Consider the following 18,723-nt stretch of genomic DNA (forward strand, 5'->3'; position numbering starts at 1 on the left):
ATGAGAATGCTTGTTAACTATGAACACCCATCTGTGTTTACTGACTGGATCAATAACCCTTATCTGTATTGTGAGCCTCATTTGGCAAGTTCCTGTTGGAATACAGAAAGATACCACCATTGTTCAAAACAGACTGGGGGCTAGAATACATAAGAATGCACACATAACAATGAATACACACAGAAATCCAGTGAAAAGAATAAAGGGTGAGACAACAGAAATCATATGAAATACCATTAGGTAAATTACATATAGGTAGCATAAAATACTCAGAAAACAAAATAACCTATGTGAACTAGAGTAGTGGTTCTCTAATGGATTATCATGACTCTCAGAGTAGTCACAAAAGGCAATCAGGGAGATCACAAGGTATTGAGAATTTTATTACAGTTCTAAAGCAAATAAAATAAAATTTCCAGAATAACTTTGGGGCAGCCAAAACCTTCAAAATCTGTGAGGTCAAATGTAGTAGACAAGGTAGCAGTAGCAGCTCCACTCCTTTCATGTGAGCGCAGGTGACTCTCTTGCAATACACTATCACATTCTCCAGCTCCCTGCACACCCTTTCTATTCAAGGGCAAGTGTTCTCCATCACCTATCACAACACGCACACAGAGTATAGACTTATCAGTGTTATCATTGATACAGTTACTATAAGTAAAAGTAACAAATTTGAGCAGGTAATAAGGAACTGCCAGCCTGAAAAGGTTGAAAAAAACCATACCAGACTAAGTAGATGAAGTGCAAAATTAACTGCTGCAGTTTACAAAACCCACTGCATTTAAGTATTTGTTTGAAAAAAAAATTAATCATCCCTTCTAAATAATTACATTCAAAACACTGCTGAAAATGTTTTCCAGAAAAATACATTCATAATGCCTTGCTGAAAGTTAAATGATAAACAAATTCACCTGTTTGGATTTGCCCTTGTCCGCACATTTAGTTTTTTTGTCTTCAGTGACCTTCCAATACAACTGGAGAAAAACAAGCGAAACAAAAACAAGATCAGTGCACTTCACATTCACCTGAAAGCTATTATTAAGTGCAATGCATAATACAGAGAGCAGATGATGATTAAAAGACTGTCTGCTGCAAATAAGTCATTCTGCAAGTAGCTGTCAGAGACCTCGAAGTGTTTGTCTTTATCCTCTGGGGAGGTGGCATTTCTGAATGCATGTGCAGTAATGGAGGTCTCACCTCTCAGAGTTCTATCAAAAGATATACCATGACATTTCTTCTCAAATTATTAATGAAGTTCCCTGTGTTGTGTTTATTAGGGAAATAAGATTATGGTAGTTTTAGAGACCTCTACATTAAAAAAGCTGAGGGAAGAATACAATTATTTTTGGGAAAATGTCAATAATTTCTGGACCATTATGCAGATAAAAGGGCTTCAGTGGCTGTATGTGTCACCATGGATACTGGACTGTGTCTAGTATATCTAGCTCCTTGTGTTTTTCACTGAATATCAATGTGGTTCTGCAGTAGTTTTGCTTCTTAATGTGTTTCAGATAGTTTAAATTAAAATGAACAACTGTTAAAGAGGGATCAGTTTTATGTGTAGCTGAAGATCAATATCATAACGGATTATGAGTATTTCCTTACATAAGTTTGTGAATTAACTTAAGAATCAGAAGGAATTTTCTCAAGACCATTCTAGGTGAGAAATTGTGCTCTCTCTCTCTAGATACATCACACTCTTTTTGGCAGGCCCTAAAGTACATATACTACACAACTCTAGCATGGATATGAACAGCAATGTAGATGGTGAGGCATTGCTTAGGCGAGTAAAAGATGTGCCTGAACCCCAAAGGTATGTACTCAGGTATATACCCTCCATGGCTCTCTACTCATTCAAGCAATGCCTTGCCCAGTATAGTGTATAGTTTTAGCAGTACAGTGTCTCACTGCCTCTCTGCAGCACAGAAAGGCTCCAGCAGAGGGAAGTCAGTGGGGAAAGGCTCTGTCAGCTCTCAGTTGCAGAGTCTTTCCCCGCTGCTTCCTTCATGCCACAGCCTTTCATTGAAATGTGTAGCTACACACTGCAGCATGGACGTAGTGTGCTTTTCACTGTGTCTTTCTGCAACACATACCATAAACACTATTACAAGAGGTGTGCAGTGTAGATGTAATCTTAGACACACAATGCAAAACTTACAGCCTCAGAGGAGACTGTTGGCTTTAAGCCATCCCAATCCTTGGATGTTATGGGGTGTGGAGCGGTCCCACTTCAGGGTAATTCAGACAATGCCAGGGGTCAGTTAAAGCTATGGCAGCCTGTCCTATGGCCTAAAGTTCTGCCTGGAATCTTTGCAGCGCCATTTGTTGCAGTCCTGCTCCTGACAAGCACTTTCTGCCTCCAGCATGCCCCCTACACTGGAAGGCAGCCTTGCGACCGTCTCCCACAGTATCTGCACTAGATACGAGGCTCTTCGTATCCCTGTAAGCCACTTCGGCCCTTAACGCATCATAAAGGGATCATAGCAGGGATGACGATCTCATCATCTGGCTATCTAAAATCAAGATGGCCAACCTAAACTAAACCTTCACAAAGTTTTAAACACATGGAGGGGCAGCAAAACATTTATTTTCTCCCTGATTCTGCTCCACATTAGGAATGCAATCACACAAGGAGCTCTGCACTGTACACACCAAGTCATAGCTTCATAACTGAACAATTCATCAAGGTGGCAGCAAGACTTCAGAAGCCTCTAACTCCACCTTCAAATTTATTTTACTTGACAGTAACCAAGGTACTGTAATAGGCACATTGTACACCTCATTCATTGTTGCTGAAGATAGCTTGTTGTTTTTCTTTTTAATATTCAAAATTAGAGCTCAAAATTTCAGAATTTAGGAGGCAAAGCACAAGTTTTCTAAAAAAAGGTCACCAAAATGGCATTTCTACAAGAATCTGTTTAACATTTCTTACTGCAGGTAACATGAAAAAAATATATCAGAGTTTAGAATTAGAAAAAGCACAGTAACCAGTCCTTCCAGGGTGAATTTTCAGAGTAATGTGCATGAATAGAGCAAACTGTCAAACTCCCACTAATGCTCATGGGAATCACAAGGTAAAATCACCTATTTGACAAACTGAAAATTAATCCTTTAAAGAATAAAAAATATATTTTCAGTTTTAAAAAAAATCCAGTGTAATTAAAGCAGTTCCAGACATAAAATACCTCAGTGAATCTTTACTAAAATGTTTTAAAAATCAGTATTTCCTTCTCACATTTCATGTTTTTCAATGATACTACAAAATTACATGTAATTTTTTCTTCCTGAATAATATATATTTGCAAAATAAACAAATATATTTACTATAGTCTACACACTATAGCTACATGAAATATCCTACTATCTATAACTTCAGAAAAACGAATATATCCCAAAAAATTCTGGAATGCAATTTTTTTCTTTTTAAAAGGTGGACAGGAAATTAAAAATGCATACCTACCTCATGGTGTTTTTCAGCAATATTCACTGAATTTAATGCAAAGATCACTTCTCTAGCTCCTACATATAAAACATCTTTGCCATCACTTAGTAATAAAGTTGAATAGTTAAACACTTCTGGCTCCTGAAAATGGACCAGTTGTACTTCTGTTAAAGTAAAACAAACAGTGCTGTGTAAAGAATGAAAATCATTTGAGGACTTTTTTCTCTAATCTATCTAACCGATCATGCAGTACTTTGACAACATCTTAAAAGCATTAAAACTGAACACAGAACCTTAATATTATAAAAATCTTGTGGTCATCAAAACGCTTAGTTAAATTGTGGGTTCAGTTAGTCAGGAGTTTGGGGTTGCAGCACTGACATACAATAGCTTTTTTCCTGGATTTCAATTTAAATTAATATCTGGGATTGTGCTGCTGACCTCAGTTTAATTTACATCTGGGATTTAAAACTACTACACATTTGTTGCATCTTTATTTCATATTGTGTACACATACGCACAACAGTATACAAAAAGTTACATTAAAACTCTAATAACTCTCTGCTTCATTCTTAACTAACTCCATGCAAGACTGAACGAAGTGTTAGACTGCCCAACCAAGATGCACCTTGATAGGGGCAGGTAGCAAACTACATTTACCCCCATATACCAAACTTGCATCCACAAGATATCTTGTGCCACCATCGGCACAGAGAACGGTATCATGCTCTTGCAGGGAACTGCTTTAGTCTCAGCACTATGTGCTGCAAGTGAAACGGATTAGGCTGTAGTTCTCTGATTCTAAAGTAAAACGAGTACAAAAGAGCAGTTTAAAAAGGCCAACCTTTGCAACAAAACACTTGACAAGGGAGTGAGGAGAAGCAAAAGACACAGGCCACTCCTTTTGCCTTCGGCTTTCTAGCTGTTCTCTTGAGGGCTGCAGGTACCTAATCAGTCACAAACACCTCGGAAGGGAAATGAGGGCTGACAGGAATTAGACAAATTATTGAGCAAACTTGTCAGAAAGGCCTAGCTGAGCTGCCAGCTGCTCGGGAGGCAGGAAAAACTGGGGAGACAGGGAGTTCCCCTCCTGCCAGTGACTGACAGGTCTGGCCCACACCAAAGCTGCAAGCAGCTGACATACCATTGTAATGGATTTGTGAACTAGAGCTAATTAGGAATTTTACGACAAGTCATTTTTCAATCAAAACCAAAACTGTGAAATTGGATCGGATTAGATGAATTTCCCAACTCGTAGAGAAAACAGTTTTCATATTGTTAAAACATTTTATTTTGACATTTTCTCATTGAAAATATTCTAATTTTCTGGTTCAAAATTACTTTTGGTTTCAAAATTTAAGTTAATTAGACCAAAAAATCAAAATAAAAATGAAACTTTTCAAAATTATTGAAACATTTTTAATCACCTAAGTTGGGGGGTGGGGGGTGAGGGACGGGACAAAAGTTTTTCATTTGTGACTATTTCAAGATTTTTACTTTTTGTCTCAATGCAAGATGGAAAACAGAAATTTAAATTCTCAAAAATATTAATGAGATGGGAAAACCATTTCCTCTGCAGACCTTAGCACAAAAAAGAAATTTTCTCTGCGTGTAGAACTAATGACCAGCCAAGCTTATGTTTAATTCCTATGAATAAGATTTCTAATTCTCATTTCCCTTCCCTCTATCAATTTTTTCCCTCATTCTGTCTACCCTTTTGTTCCTTTTTCTGCTCTACCCTTTATACCAGTGGTGGGCAACCTGTGGCCCATCAGGGTAGTCTGATTGCGGGCCGCGTAACATTTTGCTGACGTTGACTGTCTGCAGGCACGGCCACTCACAGCTCCCAGTGGCCACAGGTTGCCCAACACTGCTTTATACCATACCCCATCTTCATTATCAGCTCCTTTCTGCTTCCTGCTATCCCTCACTTTCACTCTGATTCAATGTGTACTCGAGAGACAGAGAAAGTCGCCATATTCCCTACTTGTAGTGGGGCAGTTGTATGAAGATATGTTCTTACATATGTTCTGCCCACTTTGGCAGAGGAGGGGTTAAAGCAGGCTGAAGGGAGCCTGTGCAGAACCCAGTAGGATGACCAGATGTCCCGATTTTATAGGGACAGTCCCAAGATTCAGGGCTCTTTCTTATATAGGTGTCTATTATCCCCCACCCCCTGTCCCAATTTTTCACACTTGCTATCTGGTCATCCTAGAACCCGGTCAATTAGAGAAGGGCAGAAAGTCAACCAATCAGGCCAGGCTGGGCCCTATATAAAGGCTGCAAAGCAGAGGAGACAGCAGTCTCTTCCTGACAAGCAAAGGAGAAGAACTGGCTCCCTGTAGACAGAGCACCTAGGCTAGAGCAGTGCTAGGCAGGCTTAGGGGAGCAGATAGAGAGCTCTGGGCCTGTTACCTGCCAGGTGGTGGCCCCTGACGAAAAGGGCCAAGAAGGTTCAAGAGCCAAGGGGAAGTGGCCCAGGGTACACAGGGAGAAGAGGGGATTGAAGGAGGGCAATGGGAGCTGCCACTAGAGAGTCCCTGGGTCGGGACCCAGAGTAGTAGGCGGGCCTGGGTCCTCCCGTCCCCCCTTACACCACATCTGACCATGGAGGAGCAGGGCCGATGGACTGTGCCTTGTCCCTGAGGCAAGAGACTAGACTTTGGGGTGGCAGGTGGTCACGAAAGAAGGTGCAGACTGAGGACTGCTGATATCCCCAAAAGGTGGGGAGAATAGAGCAGGGCAACAGACGGAGGATGCTGCAAGCCAAGGTGTAACGCGGGTCCCAGACAGCACAGCCATGCAGGCAGAGGGTGCTCCACGGCTAGGACATAGCTAATTCCCAGAGCAACCAGCAGGAGATGCCACGGTGCTGAGTGCCTGACATATTACACTACTACATAAATCTTTGCCAAGAGAACTAATAGAAAATCCCTCACCCTATTAAAAGAGGCTGCATGCAACATGTTAATGTATAGCTGTTGTATGAATTTAAATTGGGAATTCAACTGGAAATATGCATAGTTTGGCTGCGGCCCTATGATTTTGGTGTGTGTTTGTATTTAAACATACTCTAATTTAGCAATGTAGCAGAAAATTCCAGATTAATACTAGGTATGGCCCTGTACATATTTCTGTATACAATTTGTTTTCTCTTTTGTCTTTAAAGAGTCTTCCATAATGTAGGAAACTGCATCTGATATGTCAAACATTTTTCCAAAGGATGTCCCAGGGCCCCCCTCACAATAAGCTAAAATTTCCCCTTCTTAGTGAAATATGAATGTAAGAACATATCTACATACAACATGCCCAAGACTGACATGTAAAATTAAAAGTTGTATGTGCCTAATGGAGAACAAGACATTGTGGTGCTGGATAGGGAACAGAGGAGCAGTTGTGCTCAGGGGCAGGGATATAGGTCAGTGCTAAATCAAACCAAGGGAAACTACTGCTGCTAACTGTAGTCACCGCTATATGGGAGCTCCAAGATATCCAAACCTTGCATACATAAATTTTTCTCCAAAGTAGTAAATCTTATATATCAGTGTTTCCTAGCTCTTTATACCAATAAACATGGGAAATTTTTATTACTTGTGTCAGTATTATATTGTGGTCCTAATGTCCATTTTATATTTTCCTACAATAAACTCATTTGTACTTGACATCTGTGCTTAAGGCTATTTCTTCACACTGGCCATAAGCTTGCTTCACTACCCACTGCAGACCTCTCATATCAGTTGCAGAATCAGGAGGAGTCAAGGACTCAATGGTATTCTTCATGTAGGATTTCCTCCTCACACAATAAAAACAACCTTTATGGTATCTAGAAAGAAAGTCCCATGTTCCAAAAATTATTCAAGTCCTGGGCTATACAGAGCATGTAGAATTCCATGGGTTTACTTTTTCACTTCACTTTCGTTCCATTTCTGCTAATGGAAATCAGAATGGTTATGAGTACTAGGTGTGATAGTGGCCATGGGGAAAAAACGGTTCAGTGAAGCAGCTGGATTCTGGTCCAATTCCATGTCATCACATGGCAGATGGGGAAAGGATCAAATATTTATTTACTCTTTATTTGGTAGTTTATACTCCGATGTGGAGTTATACCTAAGCTCACAAACCAGGTGAGTTACAAGAACTCACATTTGTACTGGCCTTAAGAATGGACTTAAGAATTTTAGCTTCAAGTAGCAAAAGGGGCTGCATATCTAGGCACCTGCAAAGTCCCCCTTTCCCCACATCCCTACAAAGTTCTCCCCTTAATAGTAATTTAACTTTCTGCATTTCTTTTTCATCGACAGTAACATAAGAGAGATACCAAGGGAGGAACAGGGTTTCAATTAACAATGAACTGATCTCAGTGGCTTTGGGACTGATTACGACCAGTTGAAACTGTAAATGAAATGGCTACACAAAGTATACAATACTATACACTGACAAGTATCAGAGGGGTAGCCGTGTTAGTCTGGATCTGTAAAAGCAGCAAAGAATCCTGTGGCACCTTATAGACTAACAGACATTTTGGAGCATGAGCTTTCGTGGGTGAATACCCACTTCTTCAGATGCATGTGGTGGAAATATCCAGGGGCAGGTATATATATGCTAGCAAGCAAGCTGGAGATAATGAGGTCAGTTCAATCAGGGAGGATGAGGCCCTGTTCTAGCAGTAGAGGTGTGAAAACCAAGAGAGGAGAAACTGGTTCTGTAGTTGGCAAGCCATTCACAGTCTTTGTTCAATCCTGAGCTGATGGTGTCAAATTTGCAGATGAACTGAAGCTCAGCAGTTTCTCTTTGAAGTCTGGTCCTGAAGTTTTTTTCCTGCAGGATGGCCACCTTAAGGTCTGCTGTAGTGTGGCCAGGGAGGTTGAAGTGCTCTCCTACAGGTTTTTGTATATTGCCATTCCTAATGTCTGATTTGTGTCCATTTATCCTTTTCCGTAGAGACTGTCCAGTTTGGCCAATGTACATAGCAGAGGGGCATTGCTGGCATATGATGGCGTATATTACATTGGTGGACGTGCAGGTGAATGAACCAGTGATGGTGTGGCTGATCTGGTTAGGTCCTGTGATGGTGTCGCTGGTGTAGATATGTGGGCAGAGTTGGCATCGAGGTTTGTTCAATGGATTGGTTCCTGAGCTAGAGTTATTATGGTGCGGTGTGCATTTACTGGTGAGAATATGTTTCAGGTTGGCAGGTTGTCTGTGGGCAAGGACTGGCCTGCCACCCAAAGCCTGTGAAAGTGTGGGATCATGTCCAGGATGGGTTGTAGATCCTTGATGATGCGTTGGAGGGGTTTTAGCTGGGGAATGTATGTGATGGCCAGTGGAGTCCTGTTGGTTTCTTTCTTGGGTTTGTCTTGCAGTAGGAGGCCCATGACCTGACCCTGACTTTTATTAAAAATACCCCTGACAAAATGGAGAGCCCAGCAGCAGGGTCCCCACACTGCATGCAGAGGTTGGGCAGCTGCGAGGGCCACTCCAAGCACTGGGGGCCCCCACCACCTGTAGGGGCTCATAGCTCCAGGGTCCTGTGTTCCCTGCTTGGCCGGCATGCAGGAGAGATTTAAGTGATGCACACAGCCAGCAGCATGTGTTCAGGTGCCCCTCTCCCCACGTTGCGCTGTCCTGCAGTTGCTCCCAGGACCCTGCTAGCTGTGCAAGGAAGGAAAGGGGTGTGTGCGCTGATGTCAGGGTGTCCCCCTCCCTTGGACCCCATCACCACAAAGCAGGGCAGAGGGGACAGCCTGGCTCAGGCGGACTCGAAGCTGCTGCGGTGCATGGTGAGTGCACTGTTTCTGAGATTTCCCCAGCAGCCAGCTCACACAGTATCTGTCTCTCACACACATGCTCTCTCTCTCTCCCCCTCCCCGCCTACCCCATCTCCGCAGATCTGGGGAGGGGACACAACAGGACTCCAGACAGAGCAGGAGAGCATTCAGTGGGTATCTTAAAGAGATAGCACACGGCTCTCCCCAGCAGCCAGCACACACAGAGACTGTATGTGTGTCTCTCTCTCTCTCTCACTCACACACACACACACACACACACACACACACACACACACACACACACACACACACACACACACACACACACACACAGACAGTGTCTCTCACTCACCTCTCAACACATACTTGTATTATTTTTGTTGTTACTTCTTGGTACTTCCTGCAATGCACATATAGTCTCTGAAATTTTATTCTTTCAAAGTGTTATTTTAGTGTTTTGACTCGTCTATGTATTTCATAATTTTTATTTCTCTTACACTTTATAGCCTTAGCTATGACACTTGACAGACAAGGATTTATTCTCTCTGGAAAGGAGGCAGGCACTTTTCCCTAACTCAGTAAATCACATTAGAGAGCAATGACAAGATATTGAACAATAAAATCCATACTAGTAATATATTACAGATTCTTTTTCAGAAAACAAAGTCTGAATTAATAGGTTACTTATTAAATGCTCTAAGAAAAATACACATATGTTACCCTGACTTTGACTTTCCAGAACTTTCTATTGCTGTAATGATGCTTGATAAAAGAAATACATGCAGGTGTTGCCTTATTTACCATATGAAGACACATCACAGGGATTTTTCAATTTGTTTCATACCAAGAAGCAAAACAAGAAGCTTTGGCATATTTTTCACAGCATAGAAACAGTCAAACAAACATTTTTATAGTGCTCTTTTTCCTTGTAGAGAAGATCTGGTCCATGCTTTACAAAAGTGACTAGTGACTCTAGGTTCCTATTTAGGGTGCTGAAAATGGAACAAATTCAAGGGGCCTGGTGTTCAGACATTAGCTCTTTCTGAAAATCAGGCCCCAGAATCACTAGTTACTTCTAAAAATTTTAGCCTCGATCATTCATTCAAGTTTCATAATAGCAACAGCCAAGCAAAGTCTCTGTTAAATTGGGGGTTGAGGAGTTAAGAAAGAGACTGGCAGGGCCATATCACATCAATCATTTTCTGTTACAAAGTGTTTAAAGAAATTACATAGGACAGGCACACACTATGGAGATTCTGTACATTTCACTGCTTAAGTCATTGTTCTTACCTCTATGTTCCCAAGTGATTCTTGGTACTGGACCAAATGCTGCTGCTGCTGCTGCTCCAAACAATAAACCCAAAGCTGCATACAAAGCAGAGAGAGCCATGATAGGAGTCCTTGCTGTATGGAAGTTGGAGGATAACTGCAATCTAATGTTCCTTTTGCAGAAGAAATCTCCAGTTCCAAATAGTATGTTATAGGGTAGACATTGCCGAACTTAACGTTGCAATAAACAGGTTGGAAAGATGTTCCCAAGCCTATGCATCCAATAGATTACTTCTCCAAGGTAATACACATTTTCCAGGTCACAGAATACAGCGATTGTTCACACTTTCCACAGTGTTTCTCAGCAACTATTCTGCCTCTTGAGAACATTCTTCCGTTTTGTCTTAGAAGTAAATTAAACTGCATAGGAGAAAGAGGGTAGAAAAAGAAAAGGGAAGGAAGTGGGTTGAGTTTTCAGAAAGATCAATGGTTTACAGCCACGTGGTATTTTTGGCAAGTACTTCAACAGCACTATGCAGAGTTTATAAAAAGAGTAATTTTCAAAAATTACATGGTAATAAAATTATAACATATATGATAACCACAGGCAAATATTGACAACAATAACTTCCCATACTATAGTTCATATTTTGATGCACACAGTACTGCGATTTATGTACGATGAAAGTCTACTCTGATTTACATCTTTTCCTGCCTTTAAATGTGTTTTTTTTAAACCCTACTTTTCTGAAATATAAAAAAATACAATGGTGAGTTTAACAAATCTATATTTCAACAAGATCTCTTCTGGAATCATGTTGAGACTAGAGCTAGGGAAAATGTTTCATTCACCAAATTGTTTGTGTTGAAAGAAAACATTCCAAAAAAGTCAAACCTTTTGTTCCAATGTTTTCAAAATGAAATGTTTTCATTTTTCAGTTTGAAAACTTTTTTTAAATTTCCTTCAATTTTATTTTAAAAAGATTAAAATAATTAAAAATACTTTAAATTTGAAATGAAATACTTTTGTGTGACCCAACACAAAAAGAATTTAGACTTTTTAATTCATCAACAATTTTGAAAAAAAAAATTTCAGTTTGAGACAAATGTTTTCTCCATTTTTCAGCATTCTCAACAAACCAAAAAAATCCATTATTTGCATAGCTCTAGTCAAGATATCTATTTGCCCCAAATGAAATGTTTCTGCTCTTTCAACAACCTTAATTTTTTTTACGGTCAGTCTACTTCCTACTCAAAAGCTCCAAATCAGTCATCGAAGATGTGTGGATCCAAGACATAAATACAGGCCTAAATTCTCATATCCTCACTCATGTAAGGATATCATAGTATTTTATTCCATAAGCAGTTTCACAAACCATTTCAATATAAGTGTAAAAGGCTGGGCCTTTCTCTGGGATCATGCTTGGGTGGTTTCAGAAGCTCTTCGCCTCCCACAGTCCTTTTCCTGCTTTGGAACCTTACTTCAGCCTTTCCAGGATCTCCAGAGTGGGGTCTTCCACTAACATTCAGTCTCTGAGTTTCCTATAAAGGTCTGATTTGTTTATAGCAGTCCAGCAAGGCTGGACCCCAGGTCAGGGTTTATCTTTGCCCCCTGCCCCACGGTGATCAGCTCTTGGGGTCTGTTAAGTCCTTGTGGTGGATGGAAGCTTGTCAGCTGTTTCTCTCTCAGCTACTCTGTAGAAAGAGTCAGCTACTTCTGAGGCACAGCAGCTTCCCTGCTGGTTGCCACAAATTCCTGTGACACTTTCATTTTTAAGCTTGCATCCTCCAGAGGAACAGGCTCTCTAGGGGCTTGGCTACACTGGAGAGTTGCAGCGGTGGTGAGGGGGTTACATCGCTGCAACTCAGGATGTGGCCACACTTGCAAAGCACAGCCTGCGCTGCAACTCCCTGGTTGCAGCGCTGGCTGTACACCTGGTCTGCCTCAGGTGTAGCAATTCCAGCGCTGGTGATGCAGCACTGGTCAGCAAGTGTGGACACCACCAGCGCTTTTATTGGCCTCCGGGGTATAAGGAGGTATCCCAGAATTCCTGTCCACAACAAACCAGAAGAATGGCTGAACTCCGATCTCCCGGTAGCTACTTGCTAAAAAACAAACAGCTGCTCTGTGCTCCAGCGAGCGAGCCAGCGAAGGCAGGAGAATTGCTTTGGAATGTTCAAAGCTGTTTGCCTGAGGAGAGAGGGGGGAGGGGTAATGTTAAGCAACTGTTTATGTGGTCTGACGGCTATTTAGGAGTGCATAATTAGCATTTAGTGAATAAGAGACAGGTGGGGGAAAGGTCAAAACTTTTAAAATGATTGAAGGTAGGTGCTGTGTATCTTCCAGTCCTTACAACTTGCAAGGCAGGGAGCTGAGAACAGTGTCAGCTCCAAAAATCCACTCTCTCTGTCTCCCCCACGCTCCCTGTCACATTCCACCCCAGCCCCCCTTTTTTGAAAAGCACGTTCCAGCCACTTGAATGCTGGGATAGCTGCCCACAATGTACCACTCCCAACAGCGCTGCAAGTGCTGCAAATGTGGCCACACTGCAGCGCTGGCCCTACACAGCTGTACGAACACAGCTGTAACTACCAGCGCTGCAGAACTGTAAGTGTAGCCATGACCTCTGTCTGCCTATTTAGTACTGGAAGAGTCCAGGAGAGCTTGTTAGTATTCTCCTGATTGGGATGGAGGCATGCCCCATCACAGTAAGGTTATCAAAACCTGGCCCATAGTAAAATTCTGCTTCTTACTAGTTTCTATCTGTCCATGGTCAAGTCCAACACATACACACTCTTTTAGGGATGGGCATGCTGTAAATGTGAAATTCTTGGTAAAAAACACTCTGTGGTGCCCAAAGACTTCATTTCCTGTAGAAGTAGTTTTGGAAAGTTACCCATTCCACAGCACAAAGACAAGACTGACAAGGCACTACGTCTGACAGGTTCAGCACCATTTTGTTAAGACAATTAAGGATACAACAGTAAGCTATGGAAACATTTGAACCAAACCAAAATCAAAGACTCCAAGCCTTTTTTTTTTGGTTCCTTGTGAGACTGAGGGAAGCCCTAGGGAAAAGCTTTTAGCACAATAGTACTTAATACACCAGACATTTTAAAGGTGATTTGCAAAGGTTTTTCTGGTTTTGTTTTTAAATCCCCCTTCAAACATTAGTTAGATTCCAGAAGAGGAACAAAGCAAAATGTAGTTAGCATTTACCACTACCAAAAAAAATCCTAAGAAAATCCTAGCTATGAATTGTCTCATTTCCCTGAGGCAGCAAATTACATTGCAACCAGAACAAAGATTTGAAAAAATCCTTTCCATTTTAAACCTGTGTATTCATTCCCTGTGTTTATGGTACAGTGGTTGTGATGTCATTCAATCTGGCAAACAAATCAGTAAGTCTGCAGTTCAGACTTCACAGGATATCAGAGAGATAACTGTGTTAAAATACAGCACTAGCTGTTTTTCTAATAAGTTATATACTCCCCCTCTGCCTCCCATCCTTGGAATCTTACAAACAAATGTTTAATTTCTAGTAAAAGTAAAGATTACTACCCTACTGTAACTGCAGTTTTTCAAGATGATTTCCCATATGTATATTCCACACATGGTGTGTGTACACTCTCTGTACTAGAGACTGATCCTTTTGGTCAGCAGCAGCTGTTGTAGTAGCTGTGCCTGAGCCCTGAGTGTCCTGGTGCCTTCAACTGAGCACATAAAGGTAGGGCCACTTCAACTATCTGTATGTTCCTTTACCCCACAAAGTCTGGATGTTATCAGACTCTGTAACAGGAGGGATGGGGGGCAGGTCAGGGAATATAGTTACGGTAAGGTCAGTAACCATTTCTTCTTCTTCCAGAGTTTGCCTATGTAATATCCATTCCACTCCTGGTGATTCCTATGCAGTGATCTAGTCACAGGAGGTGGATACTAGGTGGTGCAGTAGAAGTCTTTTAAGGCATTACTTCACTTAGTAAGAATCAGTTTAGTATTTTTATTTCATGTAATTTAGTAGAAGTGTAAAAAACAAAGCAAATATTTTTGTAAAATGGCAAAACATTTTAGTTTCTTTTGGCTCACATTCCAGTTGAATGTTAATTTCTTCTTCTATTTTATCACTTAGCTTACTGAAGAGACTTGGTAGGTCCACAGGCCACATTAATCAGTTTTCCTCTCATCATCTTCTTGCTCTTTTCCTATAATTATATAGCACTAATATCACAGGGGCGTAGAGGCAATCATTTCTCTCTACCATTTATTTAATAGGCAGCTGAAAATGCAATGACCTATTAACCCTTCTATAACATGAAAGAGTGCTAGTGCTAGTGTCCTGTAAGTTTATGAATCCCAAAATAGAATTATTTTTATCCTATGGCTCCATGATGGACAAATATCGGTGCTTACTAGTTGCCATGGTTACTGTCGGGCTATCTCGCCTTTCTTAGGTGATGAAAAATGACAAGGAAAGTCTGGAACAAGCAAACTATATTATCTTCTCAAACTGAGGAAGAATAAAAACTCTCTGGCTGGCTCATTATAGCTCATTTTTCTATGTTGACTGAAAAGCCTTCTGGCTGCCCAGCAGAAATAAGACATTTTATACTCCCTGTGTTGTGTGTCTGCAAATGAACCAATTTATTAAAAAAAAAAAAAAATCTGACTTACAGGACAGTCTGTTTAGGGCCAACACAATTAAAAATATATATAGGTAGTTTGGTACAAAATATGCTGTACTGAGGGACACAATCCTGCAAGGTGGTGTGTATGCTCATCCCCCATTAGTTTCAGTGGAAGCTGGAGGGTAACAGGACTTGGCCAAGTCCACCATCGCAAAAATTACAGTATATATTTATATACAATATACACAGAAAATGCCTAGGATTTACCCTTTTTGCAGAGTTGAAAATTGTTTGTAGGGACTGATTCATTCACACTTGCTGGGAACTTATCCCAAGAGTGCAAGGTTTCAGTATGAGACTGCTTTGATGTAATTCAAGTGAGAGAAAGAAAATAACACGGAATATACAAAAACAGTGGCCTGATTTTCAAAACTGCTGAGCTACTGCAATTCTCATTGTCTTCAATGGGACTGATGAGTGCTCAGCACTTCTGAAAGTTAGGTAATTGTGAAGAGATTTAATCCTAAAAATGAGCCATAATTTGCCTAAAAACAAGTAAATATCAGAAAGAATACATAAAGCAACCTTGAAACCCTAAGTATACTATCAACTTTAAATATTTAGGCTATGTTCTTCAGGGCAAGGAATGTTTCTATGTTCTGTAACACAGCTATAAGTTTTCAAAGGTAGATGTATTTAAAATAATAATATATAATGTTAAAATATACACTCTGCTGCCAAGAATTTTTTCAGTCATCATTTGGCTGCAATTAGTCACAATACAAAGGGCACACTGCCTGTATGATCTCCCCATAATGCTCTATATCAAAAATTGACTGAAATACCACTGTTATACAAGAAAAAAAAAAACAATTAGCAGAGCACATGGCAGTTTTCCAGGGCACAGCTGGAATTCCAGAGCTGTGAATGCCTCTGTGTTCATCAATAATGTTAGTGCACAGACAGAGAAATAAGGGATGTCAATTTTTCATGCAGCAAAGGAACAATGGTAAAGTAAAAGACATACTCAAGAGAACGTATGAAATTGGTAGACAATAAAGCCTCCATGGGTTGAAAATGTTATTACATAAACAATGGAGAGTAAAACAGTAAAATCTAAAACACAAAAATGGGGAGCTAGATGACTTAAAATACTGTTAGAGAGACAAAGACACATTCATCTCTATGTCACCAGCTTGAACTTGCCACACGTTAATAGTGACTGAATGTTAATATGCTTGGTGGACTGTATGGAACAATTTAGTCACTCAGGCCATTTTCTGCTGGAGACATGTCCCTACCAAAAAACTAGCACCACAACAGGCACTACTGTTGGCAGACTTAGCAGAGAGACCAACGATGAAATGAGCCTGAAAGACAAACTGCCTTCTTATTGCTCAAGGTGGTCAGGATGGAGGCCCACAGGCAGACCAGTGTGAGGAAACTCCTTTTAGTGAATGAAGAGGATTTCAGTTTCCAGGGCTGCCAGTCCAGCACTCCATCCCAACGCTAAATTCACTATATATAGAACATACAAAAAACTACATTAAAAGAACATGTAGGTTCCAAAGTCAAACACCTGAAAGCTAGGAAATGCTCAAATTATAGCTGACTGTACAACTTTAATGTGCGTCCAACTATGGAGGAAACAGCATGTCAGCATGCACAAGGGGGGGGTCTGGCATTTCCTAACTTTTGAGCGCCTTGCAACCGTAAAGCTCTTTCAGTGTAGTTTCTCTACATATTTTATATATCCCCTAGATTTAAAAAAAAAAATCAAGATTTTCATCATATGGAACCATAATGACCCCCCCACATGGGTCATCAGCAGAGCCAGGATCTTAGATCTACAGCACAGTCTTATACCATTTGAGCTAATGCAGCAGCCAGTGACTGTAGAAGGGTGTGTGGTTATAGACACTTCTGCCTCTATACCCACCAGCCTCTCCCTGTCTCTTTCTGCTCCTATCCCTGCTCCCTGGCTAATGCTGGTCTCCGTTTCCTTTTGCTTCTGCCCGTTCCTCCCTCCTTTCCTATTCTCCCTCCCAGCTTCTGCCCAGCCCCTGGCTCAGTTCTTGCCATGTTCCCCTGGTGTTCTTATCTGCCCCCCTCTATGGCTCCTGTTCTTCTCCACATCTACTACCCCATCCCCTTCTTCCCCTCCCTCCCGCAACTCCTCCCTCTCCCCTTTCCCACTCCTCATCCCTCTATATTCAGTCAGAATGTTCTTAATTTTCTTGCATACTGCCTGGGTATCAGAAGAGGGGGCACTAAGAAAACAGGAGAAACACTTTTCCTCCATTTGGCTCCTGTGCCTGGTGACACTGCTGCCCTGGCAGTTAGGAGAAGGGGTTGCAGGGAAAGTCTTGCTCAGCCCTGGTTCAGTGCCCTGGTCTGCAGCATGTGCAGTAGTTCCATGGCAGTGGTGCAAGTACGGCGGTCCAGTCTGCCATACCAGTAAGTTGTGTATTGGCTAGTATGATGTACTGGAAAGACACAGGAAGAGCAGAACATGGGGCTGCCGTGTGGCCCCACGCCGGCAGCTCCTCCAGCGTGGCTGTACCGCTCCCAGCCCTTCCACACAGCTGTGTGCCTGTGTCTCCTGTCCAGGGTCTGTACAGCAGCCTCACCGGATGACAGGGCTGGGGGAGGGGCTGGGAGCGATACAGCCGTGCTGGAGGAGCTGCCGGCCTGGGGCCCCCTGTGGCCCCACGTTCTGCTCCTTTCACTGCTGCAGTTCCCAGGAGAGCCCTGAACTCCAGGACTCTCCTGGGAACTGCAGCAGCAAAAGGAGCAGAACATGCAGCTCCTTTGGTGCGGCCGTACCACCTCCAGCCCCATCACCAGCCCTTCCACACAGCTGTGTGCCTGCATCACCTGCCAGGGGTCTGTACAGCAGCCCTGACGGAGGACTGGGCTGGGGCGGTACACCGCACTGGAGGAGCTGCTGGCATGGGACTACCTGGCAATCCCACATTCAGCTTCTTTTGCCGCTGCAGTTCCTGGGAGAGCCCTGAACTGCAGGGCTCTCCCTGGAATTGCAGCGACGAAAGGAGCAGAACCCCACAACAGCAGCTCCTCCAGTGTGGCTGTACTGCCCCTCAGCCCTGTCCTCCAGCGGGGATACTGTACAGACCCCGGACAGGACTCAGGAAATGCAGCTGCATGGAAGGGTACAGCCGTGCCAGAGGAGCTGTCGGCGTGGGGCTCGGTTGCCAGCATGTCTGAAAAAAATATTCTCTGTTGTCAGAGGGAGCTGGTTTGAAGCTTTTCTGCTAGCAATTCCCAAAGCAGGTGCGACTCTGTGAGCTGGTTTTGTTCCAGAGAGCAAGCCCTCCTCTTCTCTTAGCAGCCCACAGAGCAGCTGCCATGTCCATCCACTGGGAGCGCTCTTCTTCCCCCCCCCACCGCACAATGGAATGTGGGATAGATCACGGGGAGGGGAGGAGGAGAGTGCACGGCCCTGGGCTGGGGGAGGGGTTACATGAGGAGTCACATAAGAAGGTCATGTGTCTCCCCCCCGACTTTAGCTGGTGCAGCATACCGGTAAGAAATGAATTCTGCTTGCACCACTGCTCTATGGGAACTGTGCATCTCCGGTCTGACCACTATGAGCTG

General features: G+C 42.3%; 1 protein-coding gene across 10 annotated transcripts in view; it reads right to left on the reverse strand.

Annotated features, from left to right (window-relative positions):
• Nucleotides 1–18,723, reverse strand: part of SEMA4D (semaphorin 4D) — a 154,738-nt gene that overhangs the window by 46,098 nt on the left and 89,917 nt on the right. For 9 of the 10 annotated variants that reach the window (XM_030568011.1, XM_030568012.1, XM_030568010.1 and 6 more), the window contains exons 2-4: nucleotides 10,501–10,899; nucleotides 3,461–3,606; nucleotides 912–974 (exon numbers count right to left, since the gene is read on the reverse strand). In XM_030568011.1, the coding sequence (XP_030423871.1) occupies nucleotides 912–974; nucleotides 3,461–3,606; nucleotides 10,501–10,600 (309 nt within the window). In that variant the 5' untranslated portion in view covers nucleotides 10,601–10,899. Of the gene's footprint in view, nucleotides 1–911; nucleotides 975–3,460; nucleotides 3,607–10,500; nucleotides 10,900–14,614; nucleotides 14,638–18,723 lie in introns of those variants that run through there. The other variant, XM_030568008.1, reaches the window with a different exon arrangement.

The sequence above is a fragment of the Gopherus evgoodei genome, chromosome 6 (assembly GCF_007399415.2).
Source record: "Gopherus evgoodei ecotype Sinaloan lineage chromosome 6, rGopEvg1_v1.p, whole genome shotgun sequence".
NCBI classification, from domain to species: domain Eukaryota; kingdom Metazoa; phylum Chordata; order Testudines; family Testudinidae; genus Gopherus; species Gopherus evgoodei.